The sequence below is a fragment of the Neoarius graeffei genome, chromosome 12 (genome assembly GCF_027579695.1).
Source record: "Neoarius graeffei isolate fNeoGra1 chromosome 12, fNeoGra1.pri, whole genome shotgun sequence".
NCBI classification, from domain to species: Eukaryota; Metazoa; Chordata; class Actinopteri; order Siluriformes; family Ariidae; genus Neoarius; species Neoarius graeffei.
This window is the reverse complement of record NC_083580.1, coordinates 21878367-21901213: the sequence shown is the minus strand read 5'-3', so window position 1 is coordinate 21901213 and position 22847 is coordinate 21878367. Positions and strand designations below refer to the sequence as shown.

The 22847-nt window shown below is 42.6% G+C and overlaps 1 protein-coding gene across 1 annotated transcript in view; it reads left to right on the top strand.

The window, feature by feature from the left end:
* Positions 1-4867: 4867 nt before the first annotated feature.
* The window catches only part of haus1 (HAUS augmin-like complex, subunit 1), a 44202-nt gene continuing 26222 nt past the window's right edge, over positions 4868-22847 (top strand). Inside the window, exons 1-3 of the mRNA XM_060935681.1 lie at positions 4868-5005; positions 5116-5290; positions 21263-21398. Coding sequence (XP_060791664.1) covers positions 4985-5005; positions 5116-5290; positions 21263-21398 — 332 coding nt within the window. The 5' untranslated portion in view covers positions 4868-4984. The remainder of the gene's footprint in view (positions 5006-5115; positions 5291-21262; positions 21399-22847) is intronic.

The window sequence follows — 22847 nt, the reverse complement described above, 5'->3', positions numbered from 1 at the left end:
CAATCAACACTTACATATATTTACTGATGGTTCAAAAAAAAAGATCTCGATTGTGCATCTGGCATTGTAATTCCAAGTCTAAACTTTCAAAAAGATTATAAAATCTCAAACGGTACTATTTTTAGAGCTGAGTTACAAGCAATTACAAAGGCTTTGGAACTTCTTATTGATAAACCTCCCTCTCAAAGTGTGATATTTTCTGATTCCTTGTCTGTCTTACAAAAAATTTAAAAAGAAGATAATGACATAGAATTACTATTAGATTTCCGATATCTTATGTATCACTTAGGGGTGGTGAGGTGGTTTTTTGTTGGATTCCAGCTCATGTGGGTATTATAGGAAATGAAATGGCTGATAAATTGGCCAAAAGATCAATAAATAAAACCTATTATTAGATTAGATTAGATTAGATTAGATTAGATTAGATTAGATTAGATTAGATTAGATTGAACTTTATTGATCCCTTTGGGAGGGTTCCCTCAGGGAAATTAAAATTCCAACAGCATAATTACAGGATAAACAGAGAATAGAAAATAGAGAAAACTCCTAGATAAATTATTTACATATACAAATATAAAAAAGAATAAGATATGGGAAAAGACAAAAGAAAAAAAGTCCAGCAGGAGAGGTATTGCACATTATATTGCACATTGTCCAGTATTGCTTTTTGTCAGGCTAGGCTACTGCTCCTTCCCATCCTCTGTCCTCCTATTACCCCTCCTCCCCCCCAGAGAGGAGTTGTCCAGTCTGATGGCGTGAGGGACAAAGGAATTTTTAAGTCTGTTAGTCCTGCACTTGGGAAGGAGCATTCTGTCACTGAACAGGCTTCTCTGGTTGCTGATGACGGTGTGCAGAGGGTGACTGGCATCGTCCATGATGTTCAGTAGTTTGTCCATAGTCCTCTTCTCTGCCACCATCACCAGAGAGTCCAGCTTCATGCCAACCACAGAGCCGGCCCGCCTGATCAGTTTGTCCAGCCTGGATGTGTCCTTCTTGGATGTGCTGCCCCCCCAGCACACCACGGTGTAAAACAGGACACTGGCGACCACGGACTGATAGAACATCCACAGAAGTTTCCTGCAGATGTTAAAGGACTGCAGCCTCCTCAGGAAATATAGCCTGCTCTGTCCCTTCCTATACAATTGGTTGGTGTTGCAAGTCCAGTCCAGCTTACTGTCCAGCCACAGCCCGAGGTACTTGTAGGAATCCACAGCCTCCACCTCGACTCCCTCAATCAGAACTGGTCGTGACCTTGGTCTGGACCTCCCAAAGTCAATGACCAGCTCTTTGGTCTTCGAGGTGTTGAGCTGCAGATGGTTCCTGTTGCACCAGATGGCAAAGTCCCTCACCAGGCTCCTATACTCCTCCTCTCTGTCATCCCTGATACACCCCACGATGGCTGTGTCACCGGTGAACTTCTGAATGTGACACAGCTCCAAGTTGTAGCAGAAGTCCGCGGTGTACAGGGTGAAGAGAAGAGGGGCCAGCACCGTGCCCTGGGGTGTTCCGGTGCTGCTAATCACAGTGTCGTATTTATGACATTCATTACCCTTTTACCACTGTTGATATTACAAAGCATATCAAAGATGTTATTTTTACAAGATGGCAAGACAGATGGGATAATTCTCAAACTGGTAGATTCTTCTACCAACTTGAACCAAATATTACAACACATACCACATCTCATCTCATCTCATTATCTGTAGCCACTTTATCCTGTTCTACAGGGTCGCAGGCAAGCTGGAGCCTATCCCAGCTGACTACGGGCGAAAGGCGGGGTACACCCTGGACAAGTCGCCAGGTCATCACAGGGCTGACACATAGATACAGACAACCATTCACATTCACATTCACACCTACGGTCAATTTAGAGTCACCAGTTAACCTAACCTGCATGTCTTTGGACTGTGGGGGAAACCGGAGCACCCGGAGGAAACCCACGCAGACACGGGGAGAAGATGCACACTCCACACAGAAAGGCCCTCGCCGGCCACGGGGCTCGAACCCGGACCTTCTTGCTGTGAGGTGACAGCGCTAACCACTACACCACTGTGCCACCCCACATACCACATATTCTGACAAAAACAGAAACAAACAAAGAATAATTACAAGACTTAGATTTGGAAAATGTCTACTTAAAGTGTATATCCTGGACCAATTTCTTTTTTTTTTTTATATGAAAGTATGTCCCTTTACACACTCATCCAGAAGGGTAATTTTGCACACGGCCATCTGTCTACAGCAGAAAAAAAATAAAATAACAAAACACGTCTGGAAAAATCCCAAGGGAGTTTGGAGCCAGAATTGTGACGTCACCTGCAGAAGCGCCAGCAGGCTGCGCGAGCTTTGCACAGTTTCAGTGCACAGCCTGTGTAGACCAAGTTTAGCAGCTAGCGATTTTGCACTGAAATATGGAATTGTCACCTGAGCGCAATGTTACTTCATCTTTGGATGAAGAATATGATGAGATGTCAATTATTTCTTACCCTGGCAACAGCCAACTTGTGAACTCTTGATTTTCTTGGTCTTTTTCTCGGCTCTACTTTGATCCTCGGCTTCCGGGTGCCTCACATGAAGCGCTCCCATTTCTCTCTCATTGTCCGGTCTTTTGGAAAACGATGAGTACTAATCCCATCAAGATTGGTGTTGCTACACCCTCCTACGATACATCTGTTAACCATTTTAATAATTACGTGATAACATTGAAGAAATTTGCAGAAAACCACCGGGTCGTTTTCTCAGAAACAAACCAGCGCTGACGCCTACATACCATTCAGAGGGAGGCGTCCTGCTGCACGCAACGTCATGAAAATCAATGTTTGCTGGGAAATCCAAATGCCAAGTTTTTTCAGAGGCGGACCAATTCGCCTCAAATGGCTTGATTTCAACTGAATTTTTCTGGTATTGCACAAGGTAAAAAAAATTGCACAAAATGCAAAATGTGACAGATATTTGACCAAAGTTTAATATAAAATAGGAGAATTACATTGATCTTGCTCCTGAATTTACCCGTGATATGCACTTTAATTATACACAATTTCTTTTTTTTAAAAAACCCTTCCAATCAATGTACAACTTGTGGTGTAAAAGAACGTCAAACACCTGCTTCTAGATTGTATGAAATATCCAAACTTTCATGATAAAATTATTCAAAAAACGAAATAAACAGTTAGAAATTAATATTAAAAATTCACTTTTACATAAAGAATTTTATGATGACATAAGTTTAGGGCGGCACGGTGGTGTAGTGGTTAGTGCTGTCGCCTCGCAGCAAGAAGGTCCGGGTTCGAGCCCCGTGGCCGGCGAGGGCCTTTCTGTGTGGAGTTTGCATGTTCTCCCCGTGTCCGCGTGGGTTTCCTCCGGGTGCTCCGGTTTCCCCCACAGTCCAAAGACATGCAGGTTAAGTTAACTAGTGACTCTAAATTGACCGTAGGTGTGAATGTGAGTGTGAATGGTTGTCTGTGTCTATGTGTCAGCCCTGTGATGACCTGGCGACTTGTCCAGGGTGTACCCCGCCTTTCGCCCGTAGTCAGCTGGGATAGGCTCCAGCTTGCCTGCGACCCTGTAGAACAGGATAAAGCGGCTAGAGATGATATGAGATGAGATTTATAAGTTTAGGGTGGCACGGTGGTGTAGTGGTTAGTGCTGTCACCTCACAGCAAAAAGGTCCGGGTTCGAGCCCCGTGGCCGGCGAGGGCCTTTCTGTGTGGAGTTTGCATGTTCTCCCCGTGTCCGCGTGGGTTTCCTCCGGGTGCTCCGGTTTCCCCCACAGTCCAAAGACATGCAGGTTAAGTTAACTAGTGACTCTAAATTGACCGTAGGTGTGAATGTGAGTGTGAATGGTTGTCTGTGTCTATGTGTCAGCCCTGTGATGACCTGGCGACTTGTCCAGGGTGTACCCCGCCTTTCGCCCGTAGTCAGCTGGGATAGGCTCCAGCTTGCCTGCGACCCTGTAGAACAGGATAAAGCGGCTAGAGATGATATGAGATGAGATGAGATTTATAAGTTTAGGGTGGCACGGTGGTGTAGTGGTTAGTGCTGTCACCTCACAGCAAAAAGGTCCGGGTTCGAGCCCCGTGGCCGGCGAGGGCCTTTCTGTGCGGAGTTTGCATGTTCTCCCCGTGTCCGCGTGGGTTTCCTCCGGGTGCTCCGGTTTCCCCCACAGTCCAAAGACATGCAGGTTAGGCTAACTGGTGACTCTAAATTGACCGTAGGTGTGAATGTGAGTGTGAATGGTTGTCTGTGTCTATGTGTCAGCCCTGTGATGACCTGGCGACTTGTCCAGGGTGTACCCCGCCTTTCGCCCGTAGTCAGCTGGGATAGGCTCCAGCTTGCCTGCGACCCTGTAGAACAGGATAAAGCGGCTAGAGATGATATGAGATGAGATGAGATTTATAAGTTTAGGGTGGCACGGTGGTGTAGTGGTGTCACCTCACAGCAAAAAGGTCCAGGTTCGAGCCCCGTGGCCGGCGAGGGCCTTTCTGTGCGGAGTTTGCATGTTCTCCCCGTGTCCGCGTGGGTTTCCTCCGGGTGCTCCGGTTTCCCCCACAGTCCAAAGACATGCAGGTTAGGTTAACTGGTGACTCTAAATTGACCGTAGGTGTGAATGTGAGTGTGAATGGTTGTCTGTGTCTATGTGTCAGCCCTGCGATGACCTGGCGACTTGTCCAGGGTGTACCCCGCCTTTTGCCCGTAGTCAGCTGGGATAGGCTCCAGCTTGCCTGCGACCCTGTAGAACAGGATAAAGCGGCTACAGATAATGAGATGAGATGAGATGGTCACAATATGAGAACTAGTAGTTCCAAGAAGCTCAAGCTCAAGATTGGCCAGTAGGTGGCGGTAATTCAAGTTCTGGTTCTACGTCAAAGAAGAAGCGCAAGCAGAAACTACATGGCGGGATTTTCTAGTGTTTTGTTTACACAGTTCTCTCTCAGGTGTTGAATTAAGTTCTGTGGTTTAAATGTAACGTTTCATTCGGAGAAATATGTGTGAAAAGAACAAAAGGGTGAGCAGCGTCCTTAGTAAAAAGGAAGTTTAAAAAAAATATATATGTAGATACTTGTAGGCGGTTTTCGCTTGTTTGTTTGTTTGTTTGTAACACAGTCTGTTGTGCAGGTGAGCCGGTGGCTCGAGACGGTGTTCGGTGCTGACGGACTTCCGGGTTTTGAGGTGAACACGCGCACAGTTGAGCTGCTGGACCAGCTGGCGCACATGAGCGAGCTGAGGTGTAAAGAAGCGGCCTTACTCACAGACGATTACAGACACAAAGCAGCGGAGTACAGCAGTGATGGTACACAACTTTACTGGCACTTATTATTCAGAATCAGAATTACTTTATTAACCCCCGGAGGGAAATTCAAATTTGCAACCAAGCTCCTGAATCAGAGAAGAAGTAAACATGTCTAAAAGTGAGCAATTCCAGCGTTATGGACGTGACACTTGAACTCAAAATGGCAACAAATGACCCAGTGCATGTTTTATTGTCTCCCAGTATTTAAACAGGTGTTGCATATTTTAAGGCTGTACCATACTGGAGAAGTGATAGAACAAGAACAATTCCCATAGTACATCTAGGGCATGCCAGAAAATGCCAATAAAAGATGCGTTATGGATGTGACAGAAAAAGTATCACTTTTCTTGGGTGACTGTACATTTTTATCAAACTCTGTGAAATTGTAAACCTAATGTCGAAATGGAGATATCCATTTGATAGAGGGGTCCAAGGTGAATGTTAAAAAATCTTTGTTTAAAATATTTTGTATTTCATGCAGAGTTTCGGAAGGAAAAGTCAGCGTTATGGATGGACGAAATTCCGTTATGGATGTGACGCGTCTGAAATAGACATGGCCTATGTTTAGAAAATCAGCAATTTAACCACCATAACCCTTTGAAAAACTCTCTAAATATCAGCTAAAACTATCAAAGTTCTTAAATAATATTTAGGATGGCTATTGTTTTGCTGTTTTGTGGATTTTAGCATACATTTCTGTGGCTTGTGGCAATAATATAGAATTGTACATGATCAAAGTTGATTTTAGCTTGGGGTTTACATTATAAGAAAGAAAGACTGACAGTGACATATTAGGTTGGTTACAAATTGGTTCAACTTATTCACATCTGTAAAATACAGGCCTAGGTGAGATCTCTGGAAGTGGTTTTGATGTATTACATGTTGCTTTATTTTTGCATGGTGAGGTTGACATTTACATGGAATTGCCCAAATAGAAGATAAAATAGTCTTTAAAAAAAAAATAAATAAAATTTAAATAAGTTCAGTGACTGAAGTAAAAGCAAAATGAAGTGATGTTATATACAATTCCTATATACATATATTGCACCTGAGTTACGGATACATGAGAAGACAGTGTACCACAGTCAAGTCAAGTTTATTTGTATAGCGCTTTTAACAGTAAACATTGTCGCAAAGCAGCTTTACAGAATTTGAAAGACTTAAAATATGAGCTAATTTTATCCCTAATCTATCCTGTAGTGCAATACCTCACTCCATAATGTGAAACACAACACATTCACCTCACCTCAGGACTGTGCACCTTAAGGCCAATTTATGCTGACAATGCAGTCCTCGCATATGGTGTCGCAGATGGCGTCTGCGTAGCCCCCCCCTTCGCAGACGCTCTGTGCTCACCTCCCAAAAATCGTGACCACCGCAGAAGCCTTGCAGACAGCGTTGCAGACAAGAGGGCTCTGATTGGTCCACTCTACATCCGCTGTACACGCACTTCCGCTTCCCTACTTTCCTGGTTGGGTTTGTTTTCACTACCACCATTTTTAAAAACACGAGCGAAGATGGAGCAGCACGAAGAGCGGTTGATCGAGGAAGTGAGGAAGTACATACATCTATACGACTCCAGTTCTAGTCATTATAAGTAACCGGAGGATAAACACTCCACTAACCACACCCACCAACTACTCCTAGCGATTTCGCGACTTCGCGCCCCCTTGCGTTGTGGCGGTGAATAACATCGCGCACGCCTATTACTCCCCACTCAACGATAAATTACAACTGTCTGCGAAAAGCTATCTGCGAAAGCCTTGTCGCAAGAGCATGCAGAGGCCCTTACACACAGCACAGACACCTCAGGACTGTGCACCTTAAGCCTAGGTCACAACCGGACGTACGATTTTTTGGCCGTGCGATTTTTGGCGTTTCCCAAATCGCTGCTTTTTTTTGTTGTTGTTGTTCATGGAGAAAGACACACGTTGGCCGTAAGTTTGTCTTGCAACCTGAAAAAAACGTAAGCGCCCGTAGAGTTTGTTTGACATGACAAAGAACCTCTGCGGCCGGTCTGCAGCCAGTCTACGGCTTGAAAATCAGCAAGTCACACGTGCGCCCTCGGTGCGTTTCACGCGTGCCCTCCATGCGTTTCTTGCACGTAGACCAGCCGTAAGCGCACATACGGCCGATTGTGACCGAGGCTTTACACACAACACATACGCCTCAGGACTGTGCACCTACCTTACCTTGCAATACTTCATAAATGTGTACAACCCCGATTCCAAAAAAGTTGGGACAAAGTACAAATTGTAAATAAAAACGGAATGCAATAATTTACAAATCTCAAAAACTGATATTGTATTCACAATAGAACATAGACAACATTATCAAATGTCCAAAGTGAGACATTTTGAAATTTCATGCCAAATATTGGCTCATTTGAAATTTCATGATAGCAACACATCTCAAAAAAGTTGGGACAGGGGCAGTAAGAGGCTGGAAAAGTTAAACGTACAAAAAAGGAACAGCTGGAGGACCAAATTGCAACTCATTAGGTCAATTGGCAATAGGTCATTAACATGACTGGGTATAAAAAGGGCATCTTGGAGTGGCAGTGGCTCTCAGAAGTAAAGATGGGAAGAGGATCACCAATCCCCCTAATTCTGCGCCGACAGATAGTGGAGCAATATCAGAAAGGAGTTCGACAGTGTCAAATTGCAAAGAGTTTGAACATATCATCTACAGTGCATAATATCAAAAGATTCAGAGAATCTGGAAGAATCTCTGTGCGTAAGGGTCAAGGCCGGAAAACCATACTGGGTGCCCGTGATTTTCGGGCCCTTAGACGGCACTGCATCACATACAGGCATGCTTCTGTATTGGAAATCACAAAATGGGCTCAGGAATATTTCCAGAGAACATTATCTGTGAACACAATTCACCGTGCCATCCGCCGTTGCCAGCTAAAACTCTATAGTTCAAAGAAGAAGCCGTATCTAAACATGATCCAGAAGCACAGACGTCTTCTCTGGGCCAAGGCTCATTTAAAATGGACTGTGGCAAAGTGGAAAACTGTTCTGTGGTCAGACGAATCAAAATTTGAAGTTCTTTATGGAAATCAGGGCCGCCGTGTCATTCGGACTAAAGAGGAGAAGGACGACCCAAGTTGTTATCAGCGCTCAGTTCAGAAGCCTGCATCTCTGATGGTATGGGGTTGCATTAGTGCGTGTGGCATGGGCAGCTTACACATCTGGAAAGACACCATCAGTGCTGAAAGGTATATCCAGGTTCTAGAGCAACATATGCTCCCATCCAGACGACGTCTCTTTCAGGGAAGACCTTGCATTTTCCAACATGACAATGTCAAACCACATACTGCATCAATTACAGCATCATGGCTGCATAGAAGAAGGGTCCGGGTACTGAACTGGCCAGCCTGCAGTCCAGATCTTTCACCCATAGAAAACATTTAGCACATCATAAAACAGAAGATATGACAAAAAAGACCTAAGACAATTGGGCAACTAGAATCCTACATTAGACAAGAATTGGTTAACATTCCTATCCCTAAACTTGAGCAACTTGTCTCCTCAGTCCCCAGACGTTTACAGACTGTTGTAAAGAGAAAAGGGGATGTCTCACAGTGGTAAACATGGCCTTGTCCCAACTTTTTTGAGATGTGTTGTTGCCATGAAATTTAAAATCACCTAATTTTTCTCTTTAAATTATACATTTTCTCAGTTTAAACATTTGATATGTCATCTATGTTCTATTCTGAATAAAATATGGAATTTTGAATCTTCCACATCATTGCATTTCGTTTTTATTTACAATTTGTACTTTGTCCCAACTTTTTTGGAATCAGGGTTGTAATATTTTATTTTATAATGTGAATCTCTTGTGCAATAATTTTATAATGTGACTCTCTCTGTGCAATAATTTATATGTGCAATGGGCAATACCTCACTCCATAATGTGTAACACAACACACACACCTCAGGACTGTGCACTTTACCCCCCTTACACACACACACCCCTTTCCCCCCCTTCCTCCCTCTCTCTCTCTCTCTCTCTACGCTGTTTTGCACTGTTATTGGAGATGCTTTAATCTCATTGTACATGTGTATAGTGACAATAAAGGCATTCTATTCTATCCCCAACGAGCGCGACGGTGGCAAGGAAAAACTTCCTCAGACGACACGAGGAAGAAACCTCGAGAGGAACCAGACTCAAAAGGGAACCCATCCCCATCCGGGCAACAACAGACAGCATGACTATAACATTTACAGTCCTAACAAAGTCAGCTTCATTGACGCTATAAACCCCCCACCAACGGAAACCCGAGTGCAAAACTGTTCACGACAACCGCAGTCCCAAAGTCAGCAAGTCAACTGCAGTCCCCAGCCACAAAAACACCACTGCAAGAGTCCAGAGCGTCCTCCAGGCGTGACCCCCAATATGCACTTGGCTTTACTCCACCAAAATTTGCCTCTCAAAATGCGGGCAATTGCATTTTAGAGTGTTAAAAATTCCAGAATTTCCCTGGGGGGAGATTGCCTTTGGCATGCAACACATCGTTTCCCCCCTATCCAAAACTTCCTGCTGCCACCTCTGGGAAAGTATCACTCAAATTCGAACTGATTAAACTTAAAAGTTCAACTGCTGCCTTAAAAAATGTGAATGAATTCGACTGGAAGATAAACGTTTGTTTCCACACAAAAAGTTATACAAGTTATTTAACTAAAGATAATTTGTTGTTTCAAGTTGACACTGAGTGATAATTGGTAAATTGTTATTGTGATATGGCCATTCATACCATCATAGAATCGAATATCGCGATTTCGCAGAACTATTCACTTTCCTCCAGAAACAAACTCCTTCAATGACTCTGTATAATGTAGCATGATGCGTAGGACTAGCTTAATAAATATTAGGCCTATTATATTAGAATCTTACTGTCCGCAGTAGCAGAGGAGGGAGTATGGAGGAGCACACATCAGGTCATGGGTGGGGGTGACCCCCCCCCCCCCCAAAAAAAAAAAACCCACAAACAAACAGGCCTTTGTTTACCCAAAACTGGAGTAAATGGCAGAAAAGTACCATATATACACTACCGTTCAAAAGTTTGGGATCACTTTGAAATGTCCTTATTTTTGAAAGAAAAGCACTGTTCTTTTCAATGAAGATCAAAATCAAAAAATCAAGTTTATTTGTATAGCGCTTTTAACAATAAACATTGTTGCAAAGCAGCTTTACAGAATTTGAATGACTTAAAACATGAGCTAATTTTATCCCTGATCTATCCCCAATGAGCAAGCCTGTGGCGACGGTGGCAAGGAAAAACTCCCTCAGACGACATGAGGAAGAAACCTCGAGAGGAACCAGACTCAAAAGGGAACCCATCCTCATTTGGGCAACAACAGACAGCCTGACTATAATATTAACAGTTTTAACAGGTATAACCCTCAACTGTCCTCATGGGGCCAGGGCTCGAAATTAACTTTTTTTCTTTGTGTCCCCCAGTGGTCCCGAATTCTGTGTTGTGTTGTCCCGAATGGAAGCAATAGTGTCCCCATTTTTTTCCTCTCTGAAATAACCAGTGGTTAATATTATCATATGAAGTTACTATTATATTTGTAACTATGTGATTTTGAACCCTTTATATCATTTTTACAATAAGTCACAAGACACAAGCGACACATGTCCTATACATCATCTACTTCAAAATTACAGTTATTGCATTTTCAGTTTATTAAACTTTGGCGATCTCACTGTATGAATAGATACCCGTTTATTTAAAGGGGCCAACTAGCTCATTCAGAAAATGTTTCAACTCACTACATCTGCAGTACACTTTAGTTGAAAATAAGACCCCTTTTATGTTCATTTCATCTACTTATACCTTGAATATCTGTTGGCACTTATAAGGCCAACTTATCATTTTCACCATTACCGTTATCCATTTTTATGAACTTTCCGTTATCCATTACCGTTATCCATTTTTATGAACTTTCCGTTATCCCTTTTATGAACTTTCGCTGCCGGGTGCAAATGTTAGCAACATCAGCATAGTGGCAGGTCCGAGCCTAGTTGTGCTGCTGACTGACTAAACTTTCTGAACTAGAAAGACACCAAGAAAACTCACTTATTCTGTTGAACGCTATCTTCCGTCAATATCATCCACATCATTCCTGTTGTATTTTATAACGTGTCTAACAGTGTTCATTAAGTTCATTCAGTTGCTAGCGTTGCCTGCAGACCAGGCGATGACACTTTGGATCCTGAAGGTCCCGGAGACGTTATGTCTGGGCTTTCAGTTTCTTCCCCGCGGTCGGTCCGCTTCAACCACTTAAGCGTTTTTGTTCTGGCAAGAGTCGGCGCAGCGTGTGCGGTAGCAATTCCATTCCAAGTCCATATAATGCGGACTCCGGCCGAAGATTCTAGAACAGAATGCGCTGCTCTGTAGCCTACGGATGCAGGTGCATCGAAAGTGTAGCTACTATGTATTTTCACTGTTAACGTTTTAAAATTAAAATTGACAAATTAGGTGAATGTCTACGTATGTGTTACGGCTTTGTAGATAATATTAATGTAGAACTTTTTTTCTGGATCTATTTTTTTCCATTGTCCCGGGATTGTCCCAGATATGATAATTTTGTGTCCCGATGACATTTTTTATGGTCCCCGGGACATCGGGACACCGTTAGTTTCGAGCGCTGCATGGGGCCATCCTTCACAGGAGCGGTGCGATAAAACTCCGACCAGACACAGGGCACCAGGATGGATCAAGCAGGTCTGAGGGGCAGAAGAGGCCAGCATCTCAATCCCAGGATCAACATACAACTCAGAGGGACAGATTGGGGGGGGGGAGAGAAAGAAAACGCGTTGTTAGGTATGCCCTAAAAATGATAAGTATTAAATCTGTGTGGTAGGCTCGCAGAGACGAGAGTCTTTACATCAGGCATAACACACAACAATGGCATGTTAATATGGTAAAATATATCATGATCTGCTCTGGCTGGATGCTTGATTGGGTGATGGGAGCACACTCCTCAGCAATGATGAGATGCAGATGGGACCCTTAGGGCTGGCCAAGACAATTCAGTTACATTTCACCGGGTCTGGGACATACGACAATGTCTGACGGCCGATCACTTTAAACTAATCAGAAATCCACTCTATACATTGCTAATGTGGTAAATGACTATTCTAGCTGCAAATGTGTGGTTTTTGGTGCAATATCTCCATAGGTGTATAGAGGCCCATTTCCAGCAACTCTCACTCCAGTGTTCTAATGGTACAATGTGTTTGCTCATTGCCTCAGAAGGCTAATGGATGATTAGAAAACCCTTGTACAATCATGTTAGCACAGCTGAAAACAGTTGAGCTCTTTAGAGAAGCTATAAAACTGACCTTCCTTTGAGCAGATTGAGTTTCTGGAGCATCACATTTGTGGGGTCGATTAAATGCTCAAAATGGCCAGAAAAATGTCTTGACTATATTTTCTATTCATTTTACAACTTATGGTGGTAAATAAAAGTGTGACTTTTCATGGAAAACACAAAATTGTCTGGGTGACCCCAAACTTTTGAACGGTAGTGTAAAACATGGTCAAAACGCGGAGAACAAAAACAGAGTAAAAACAGCACTGGAGCTCATGAATGAGCTCCCTATGTTGGGAGAGGTGCACCTTTTATAACGGGTGTCCGACGAGCCCAAACTGGCCTCAGGAGAGCGCCTGAATACCCCCTGACTCCCAATGTCTGTGTACTTACAAAAAAATCTGCATGTGCCTTCATGTTCTTTTGTCTGTGAACATTTATTTTCATAGCATAATACAACTGCAAATCAGAAAAAGTTGAGACGGTATGTTGAAATTAAAACTAAAAACAGTGATTTGTAAATGAGCTTTGACCTGTACTGCACTCAAAACAACACAGCAGCACATTTGATGTTTTACCTCATGAATCCCCCCCCCCAAACAAACACATTTCAATTTGATTCTTTAAAAAAAAAAAGTTGGGACTGTGGCGGCACGGTGGTGTAGTGGTTAGCGCTGTCGCCTCACAGCAAGAAGGTCCTGGGTTCGAGCCCCGTGGCCGGCGAGGGCCTTTCTGTGCGGAGTTTGCATGTTCTCCCCATGTCCGCGTGGGTTTCCTCCGGGTGCTCCGGTTTCCCCCACAGTCCAAAGACATGCAGGTTAGGTTAACTAGTGACTCTAAATTGACCGTAGGTGTGAATGTGAGTGTGAATGGTTGTCTGTGTCTATGTGTCAGCCCTGTGATGACCTGGCAACTTGTCCAGGGTGTATCCCACCTTTCACCCGTAGTCAGCTGGGACAGGCTCCAGCTTGCCTGCGACCCTGTAGAACAGGATAAAGCGGCTAGAGATAATGAGATGAGATGAAGTTGGGACTGTAAAGCATTTACTACTTTCTAATGCGGCCATTCCACCTCACATCACTTAAGATGTTTAGGGACTGAAGACACCAAGTGATAGTGTTTCAGGTGACATATAACACCTGAAACATATATATTCTTTGTCCCAGTCTTCCTGCAAACAGGTCTTTAGGTGTGCAGCAGTATGGGGTCTTCATTATCTTTTTTTTTTTTTCCCCCCAAAAAAAATTTGCCACACAATCTCTATTGGGGACAGAGGAAACAGGCACCCTCTTCTTCTGCAGCCATGCCTTTGGTAAAGTGTGCAGAATGTGGTTTTGCAATGTTTTGTTGAAGCATGAATGGGCGTCCCTGGAAAAATGTCGTCCTGAAGGCAGCACATGTTGCTCCAAAACCTTTTTCTGCATTAATGCTGCCATCACAGCAGTGTAAGTTACCTTTTCCAAGGACACTGATACAACCCCAAACCATAACGGACCTTGAATTTTGGGCTTGTTGCTGGTAATAGTCTGGGTGGTCCTTTTCATCTTTGGTCCCGAGTACATGGTGGCCATCCATTATCCATAATCGCTTATCCTGTGCAGGGTCGCAGGCAAGCTAGAGCCTATCCCAGCTGACTATGGGTGAGAGGCGAGGTACACCCTGGACAAGTCACCAGGTCATCACAGGGCTGACACATGGAGACAAACAACCATTCACAATCACGTTCACACCTACGGTCAATTTAGAGCCACCAGTTAGCCTAACCTGCATGTCTTTGGACTGTGAGGGAAACCGGAGCACCCGGAGAAAACCCACGCGGACACGGGGAGAACATGCAAACTCCACACAGAAAGGCCCTCATTGGCTACTGGGCTCGAACCCAGAACATTCTTGCTGTGAGGCGACAGTGCTAACCACTACACCACCGTGCCGACGTGGCATCCATTTCTCCCCCCCCCCCAAAAAAAAGACCTGGAATACTAATTCATCCGACCAGAATATACATTTTTACTATGTGATGGTCCATCCCAGATGCCTCCAAACCCCAAGAAGTCAACAGCGCATCTGGACACCATTAACATAATGCTTCCTTTTCACACAGTAAAGTTTTAACTGGCATTTGTGACTGTAACTCCGTATTGTAGCGTTTGACAAAGTCATCCCAAGCATGTGGTGATGTAATGCTGTAATCTCATGTAATGTAACGAATATCCTGGTTACACAGTTGGACTTTTTTGACCATATAGGACACAGTTATAGAAGTTATGGTTATTTTTTTTTAATCACATTCTGTTACCTTGCCAAATGAGGATGGGTTCCCTTTTGATTCTGGTTCCTCTCAAGGTTTCTTCATGTCATCTCAGGGAGATTTCCTCGTCACTGTTGCCTCAGGCTTGCTCATCAGGGGTAAATTCAGGGTTTTTTCTAGAAAAATTTAGTATGAGGGCGCTCACCGTGGCGAGGGAGCGAAGCGGGGGGGGGAGATGGTGCCGGTTGTCCCCCCCCCCGCCGTGCAAAGCCTTTGAAAAATGCTCCAATGGGACATTCTGAGGCTATCTGAGAGGGAAATTGTAACAAATTGTCTGTCAACATTGAAAAAGAAGTAATCATCTTCTGCCCCAGACAGTCTTTGGCTTTCTTCCGTTTCGTGCCGCGGGATGACATCTTTAAATGCCCAAGTGTCAACAAAAACAACTCGCGAACTACTTCTGTCAAAAGCTCCCGCGCCGGTGGGTGAAAGGTCATTCAGTCTCGAGAAATCTCGCTCTACAAGTCAGCTGACCTTGTATGTAACCCATGTCAAATCTTGCGAGAGCAGCCGTGACAAGTAAACAACTAAACAACATGGCGCCTCAGTCTGGAAAACGCCAATTCGGATTGTTTTTGCACCGTCTGGCGGTGTATCTACTATGATTGGAATATTTTTGGAGCAATTATAACGTATTTGATGATCAGACACATTGTCACGTAGTGTTGCTGGGATGTTTTCACGGAGTCGGTAAGGGGGCGCACGCCGAGAGTAAGAGGGCGCAGCGTCCCTGTTCCCCCGTTTAGACGAAAGCCTGAAATTCATATATTTAAAATTTATATTTTTCTGTCATGCTGTTTTGTGACTCTTCCTATTATTAAAAGCGCTATACAAGTAAAATTGACTTGACGATCAGCTATAGATGAACGATGGTTCTGTGATTCAGTGCCGTCTGAGGGATTAGAGATCACGGGTGTTCAGCTTAGGCTTGTGCCCTTGCCCTTAATGCACCGAAATTCCTGCAAGTTCCTTGAATCATTTAATTATACACTGTAGAGGGTGAAACATATCCAAATCCCTTTCTATCTTTCTTTGAGGAACATTCTTTTTAAACATTTCAATACTTTTCTTACACATTTGTTGAGAAAATTTGAGATCCTCGGCCTATCTTTACTCCTCAAAGACTAGGCTGTTCCTGGATACTGATTTTGTACCAAATCATGATTACAATCACCTGTTTCAAATCACATCATTAGCTAATTGTTTTATCTTGTAATTAGTCCTGAATTGCCCCGTCCCAACTTTTTTTTGGAATGTGTTGCAGGCCTGAAACGCAGGAATGGATGTATATTAACAAATGAAATGAAGTTGACCAGACAAAACTTGAAATATCTTGGGTTCATTCTGTCTGCAATGAAACAAGTCAAACTGAATTTAGAAATTGCTAGGGCTGTAACGATACACCCAACTCACGATTCGATTCGTATCGCGATTTTTGACCCACGATTCGATACGCCCACGATTTTTTTTAAAATGTTTTTTTAAAGTAGTAAATTTGACTTAAAATTTACTTACATTAACTATTTAATAACAAATTATTCAGACCACTGCAGAGAATGAGTAATATGTATGCAAAAATGAACAAATGTATATCCAAAGATTGTTTTATTTTTCAAAATAATACTGTTGAGCCGGAAGCTCTGTTTTTTTTCGGTTCTGAAAAAGACATTTTTCCAAATCGTGTAAATCCGTTAAGATTTTTTTTTGGGGGGGTGGCTCTCTCACTCTCATAGGGCCAATGATTTTCTGTGATCGCGGAAAACAGATGGAAATTACGGAATTTTTATGGTGAAACATTGCTCACGTGTCAAAATGTAACTGCCGCAGAAGGCTTCCGCCCAAGCAGACATGCCTTCAGTGTTGCCAGATATTGCTAACGTTTTCCACCCCAAAATATGTTCAAAACCAGCCAAAAAGCACCTAAACCTGCCCAATCTGGCAACACTGCATGCCTTTCCGGTCAAGTGATTGTGATTGGCTTGTGGCACACCTAGCCAGCCAATGAGCTGCTTATTTACAGATTCGCTCCCCGCGTCGCAACCAGAATGGCGATCGCTTAAAAGAAATGAATCCTCTGCCAGTGGCGAGTGTGGACGTTGCGTGACTCGCAGAAGATTGTTGCAGGTCGGCGAAAAAACGACTTACTAATAGATATAAAAAAATAAAAGTAATTTAAGTTTAAAATGTAATTTAAATAAAAAGTAAAGTATTCATAAATTGAAGTTTGGAAGCGCCTCTGTTTTTGGGCTGAGGAGAAGTTTGAAAGGGTGTACCGCGATTCTGCCTTCTTGTATCGCGATACGGATCGTGGCTCTGCGTATCTCGATTTCGATGAAAATCCCTCACCTTTTGGCGAAATTCGCCGTTTTGAAACCAAAACGGGTGACCTACGTGATTCGTGTAGATCCGATGAGAAAAAAAATGGGGGGGGTTTGATATTGACCCAAAGGGCAAGGAGGTCGCTTCGCATCCATAGACAGTTCGTGCTGGTTTGCGCCTCCTCCTCCTGCTTTGATATTGACGCGATAGCAACAAGTACATCTCGCTGCGAAGGGCAAGCAGCATCATTTCGTGCCTCTTCTCCTGCTGGCCAGAGCGTGCACACATCAGTCAGAGTGCAGACCAGACCACCAGAAGCTGGAAGCTGGATTGAGTCATCGGACTGAATTTCCTACTTTTTTCAAACTTTCCTGATTGCTATCAAAACAAACAAAACTTCCGGCTTGATTACGTCAGCATTCGAAAGAGGGCGCGCGTGTCTTTTGACGTGCTGTCCGTGCTGAAAGAAATCAAATTAAAAGTCTCAAATTTGATTTAATAAAAGACAGCAGCAAAGAAGAAAGTATTCAGCCTTGATTTAAAAAGAACTGAAAGCTGCAGGTACTTCCATATCTTGGCAGGCTGAGTGGTATGCTGGGGCACCTCTTGCCAGCAGACCAGGATATCCAGAGGGAACTTGTGCGGTTCAGTGTTGACCTGACCATCCCCAGCTTCAAGGAGGGAGAGAGCATCGTGGAGTGGTGGGGTCATGTCTTCAACAAACCAGACAAGTACCCCTCCCTGGGTGCACTGGTTAAGTGTTGCCTCTCCATCTTTCATGGACCTAGAGTTGAGTCCTCATTTAGTCTGATGAATGGTGTAATTGATCAAAGGAGTGGCAACATGAATGTGGAAACATTTAATGCAATACAGACGGTCAAGTACACGCTGATGTCCAGGGGGAAGACAGCTATGCAGCTCTTTAGAAGGGAGGACGTGAAGTTTGGGGAAGTGGACAGAACATTGTGCAAGAACATTAACTCTGCAGCAGCCACATACAAACACCAGCAGAGGGTGGACAAGGAGGAAAAGCAGCAGAGCAAGTATGGCTCTCAAGCAACTTGCAGTGCTCAGCAGGCCAAGAAACAGTCTGCTGAAGGAGAGAAGCGGGCAAGGCTGAAACATGTGGCAACTCTGCGAAAGCAGGCCATGGAGACACTGGTGAGCCAGGCAAATAAAAGGAAAAAATGATCACTATTCCTTGTGTGTTCTCCACTTTCTTCGTTCTATTATTCGCATTTTTTCCAGGGCATAATTTCACTATAACTACATGTATTTGAATTTGTATTTGTACTGTATGTCCTTGTGCAAATGTCAATACAGTATACTTAGTAAGGAGGCTATAATATTTATTCTGGGGGAGGACCCCCCAAACAAAATAAAACAACACCAGAGGCCACGTCACCACTCTCGCCACTCTCACCACTTCTCACCTTTTTCACCCCTGATCCGTTTTCATGCCTGATAATATATCTCGCCAAGCCCTACTGCCAGGTTTTGTTGAGTCTGTGCCCACTGTAGTTTCAGATTCCTGTTTTTGACCGACGGGAGCAGAACCCAGTGTGGTCTTCCACTGTTGTAGCCTATCCACCTCTGAGATGTGGGCCATTTTCAAAAAATTGTACCAATTACGGTAAAGAAATGAAGAAAAAATTTTGTCACTCTTTCTATAAATGTACAAAAAGATTGCCCATTGATTTTAAAATCAAGTCCTACTAATCAGCAAAGCTAGATTCCTATTATTTTTATAAAACATTAATTTTTCTGAAATTGTGGCTTTCTTTACCGTTACCATATCAAAAAAGCTTTTATTATATTTCATCTGGTACACAATGACTTAAAATATTTTAAATTCAATTCTATTTGCCTATTTGGCCCGGAAATCTAGAGAAAAACAGACATTTATGCATGATTTTCTCTTTACCGTTACCAGAGTTTCTTTAACGTTACTAGGAATGGTAACGGTAAAGAAAGTGTATGGTAACGGTAAAGAGGTGTCTCATTCTCTTACAACACAGCGTGACAGTTATGCTTTCAAATAATTGCTCATATTTCATCACTCAAACTTAATCAACAACTACAAATAGTTTCTATTTGATCACTGATGTCTGTAAGATGACGTGCATCACGGTAAAGTATATTTGTGTGACATGAGTAATTAATGAAATGTTTTGCTCACCTTTCAGCCTCCACTGCCTCAAAAAAAATTCAAAATGGAGTCCCAACATCCTGGCACTTCAGGATGTCGAACAGCTCCCTCTTTAGCAAGCACTAGGAACTAATTATTTTCAAAAATGTTTTTGGGTAACGGTAAAGAAACTAAAGTAACACAACAATATTTTTTGAATTTATAAAAAAAAAATCAGATAATATACTCAATACTTTTGTTTAAACACCTAATTAGTTATTTTTGTGAAAAATAAAATTTAATCCTGAGTAAGTTCAAGAATGTAAGATATATTTATGAATAATTAGTTTTTGCATTGATAACGGTAAAGAAAAATTATAACATAAATCACTCTTATTTTTCTTATTAAATAAGATAACTTCAGTATGAAAATTTAGAGAGGTTTTTATTGTCTATGCAGTTATGTGAATCATTTTTCAATTAAACCCCTCTGTTCTGATGAGAAACTGAAAAATAAGTGAAGACTTCTTTACTGTAATAGGTACATTTTTTTTTTAAAAATGGCCCATGTGTGTTCTGAGATGTTTCCACCTCCCACAGTTATAGAGTGCTTATTTGTGTTACCGTAGCCTTCCTGTTAGCCAGTTTGGCCAGGGAGAAAACGGGGTAGGTGGGATCAAAAAAAAAAAGAAAGAAAGAATGACTTTGTATTTTGAAGTTAATAGGACATGATCCTGAAAAACTACAAAGTCCTTCATCCTGAAGACCGTCCTTTGTCTGAAAACCAAGAAACTGCTTTTTTGTTACAGACTGCTGGCACTGGATTTGAAAACAGTGCTTGCAAAGCAACTGTGCCACAATTAAAAACCATGTTTCTATTTAATGCCCGCATTGAGTACAAAAGGAATGAATGGGAACTGACCCAAAACCAGACTTTAAAATTTGTGTAACAGCGGAGGTGGTAAAAGTATGTGATAAAAGTACTGACGTTACCCATGTTACTATCAGAAAAATGCACTGGGATGTGTTTTGTTGCATTATTATCATGTTAATATAATAATTATATCATATTGGAAAAGTATTGTGGCACAGAGAGGAAATCAGTTCTGTCCAAAACCTACAGAACAAAAAACAGACCGTCAGTGACAGCGTAGCTCACTCTGGCCCCGTCTAGTCCAGAAGGAACGATCTAAAGTGGGCCACTTTGCGCGATACATGTTGCAAACTATATACACCCTAGGAATACCGACCTATTTGCCAGAAAGAATCCAAAACGGTGAGAAATTGACCGAGAAGAAGTGATTTTTGTTAAACTGCTCATTAAGACTTAATTAGCCCATAAATTCATTAATAACTGTAATGAAGCAAATCTGGGTAGAAGTTATATGCACCCTAGGTACCCCGACCTTCATGCCAGAAAGAATCAAAATCGGTGAAGAATTGAGAGAGAAGTGATTTGTGTGGAAATTGCTCATTAGGGCTTAATTACTTCATATCTTCATTCATAATTGCAGTTATGCAAATTTGGGTAGAAGTTATATGCACCCCAGGCAGACCTACCTTCCTGCCAAGAATAAAAAAAATCGGTGAAGAATTGAGAGAGAAGAAGCAATTTTCTTGAAATGTGGATGACGGACAGCACATGATGGCATCAGCTCCTTACCTATGAGCTAATAATGATATTAGTATTGATTATCGACACTTTTTTATTAGAATGTTCACGGTTCTAAAATTACAAGTAGCAATAACACTAAGTGTTTGAACTTTACTACATACTCATCCCTTGGTGGACACTTGTGTGATGTACTAGATGAAAAAATAATACAAAATAATTAGGTGAAAGTGGATGGGATCCAAACTAATTAAGCTGCTTTCCTTTGTTATTATAGCTACCCACTTTCAGGAAGTGCTACTTCAGGGTGTCGGGCTTCAACCCAGAAGTGTTGCCAAATCCACTTCTGATTTTTTGTCTGTGTTAGAGGGCAGCGCCGAGGTCCTTAAAGTTCGAGACACATCAATGGGAAGGTAATATACCTGCATTTCAGTTCAACGTTACATTTGAATACACGTGTCTGTTCACAGATTCAGTTTATGCAGAGTTTCTCAAAAATGTCAAAATTTGTGGTGGAGCGTGTGCTTGTAGAAATTTGCAAATACTGTGTCCTTGAGTAACCCGAAGTGACCGATGCCTGTTTGTTTGCTACAAAGCTGTGTAATGCAGCTGCGATTCCAGTGATGGACAGCATCTGAATTGAGACTTTGTGTTTTATGCAAGTTGAGCTACAGTTAAAAAAAAAAAAAAAGCTTCAGTGCATTCTTTGGACCAGTCCTTTAGCACTGGATGTCTAGTGTCTTCTCAACGTATTCCACAATGTCGTGTGGATTCTACAAATCCAAATCAACATCAATGACTAATGTAAACTCAGAAAATTGCCTATGTATCACTGTATGGGCATTTTTGAAGCATTTGGTTCTCCTCCAATTGTTGCTCATCACTTTCCATAGAATTATAGCATAAACTGTACCAGAATATGAGAATGTAGTGTCTCTAGGGGTGTTCACACGGCAACTTTTACTCTGGTGTAGCACCGGGGCTGCCCCGGTAGAGCGTTCACACGGTACAAAGTTATACCGGTGTAGCCCCTGAAAGCTGCTTAAACCGGTGCAAATCTAACCCTGCTCGGGAGGTGGTTTAAGAAATTTACTCCGGAGTAAATGCTAGTTTGTGGGGCAGCACCGATATAAAATGGGACGTCTGAACGCTACAGGGTTAGACTCGCTACGCGTGAGGAGAGTTGATTACATACGGGCATTGCATAATTTACATCCTGGTATTTTTGCGCTTCCAAAATGGCGAATATCAACAACAACAGAACTGCGTGTCTTCCAGTGTTGCCAGATTGGGCGGTTTTAAGTGCATTTTGGCGGATTTGGACATATTTTGGGCTGGAAAACGTCAGCAGTATCTGGCAACACTGGTGTCTTCATCCACGTTGTTTTCCCGGCACTTGGTGATGCCATGACAACCGGGAAAAGGAAGTACATTTTCACGCATGTGCTTATTTCATTTCCGCATTATTACTATCATATAGCACGGTCGCAAAAACTGCCGTGTGAACGCCAGTGGGGCTGCACCGGTGCTAACACGCTTCTCTCTAGTAAGCAGGTTTGTGACGTGTGAACGCTCCACAAAATTTACACCGGTGTAAGATATATCGCAACAAAATACATCGGTGCAGCATCGATGCAAATATGTGCCGTGTGAACACCCCTTCTGAAACTGGAATATTTAGTCTAGTTTACTAAGTAACCTAAGGCATAAAAGTACTGTAGCTAGCTAAATTGTGGCTTTGTTTTGATAATTTATTTATAAGCATCGTATTACAGAGTTCTAACAGTGCTGCATTCCTTTTAGCAACTATACCAACTTATTTCTAGTTGAAATACTAAAACCCGCCTATTTACATTTGAGAA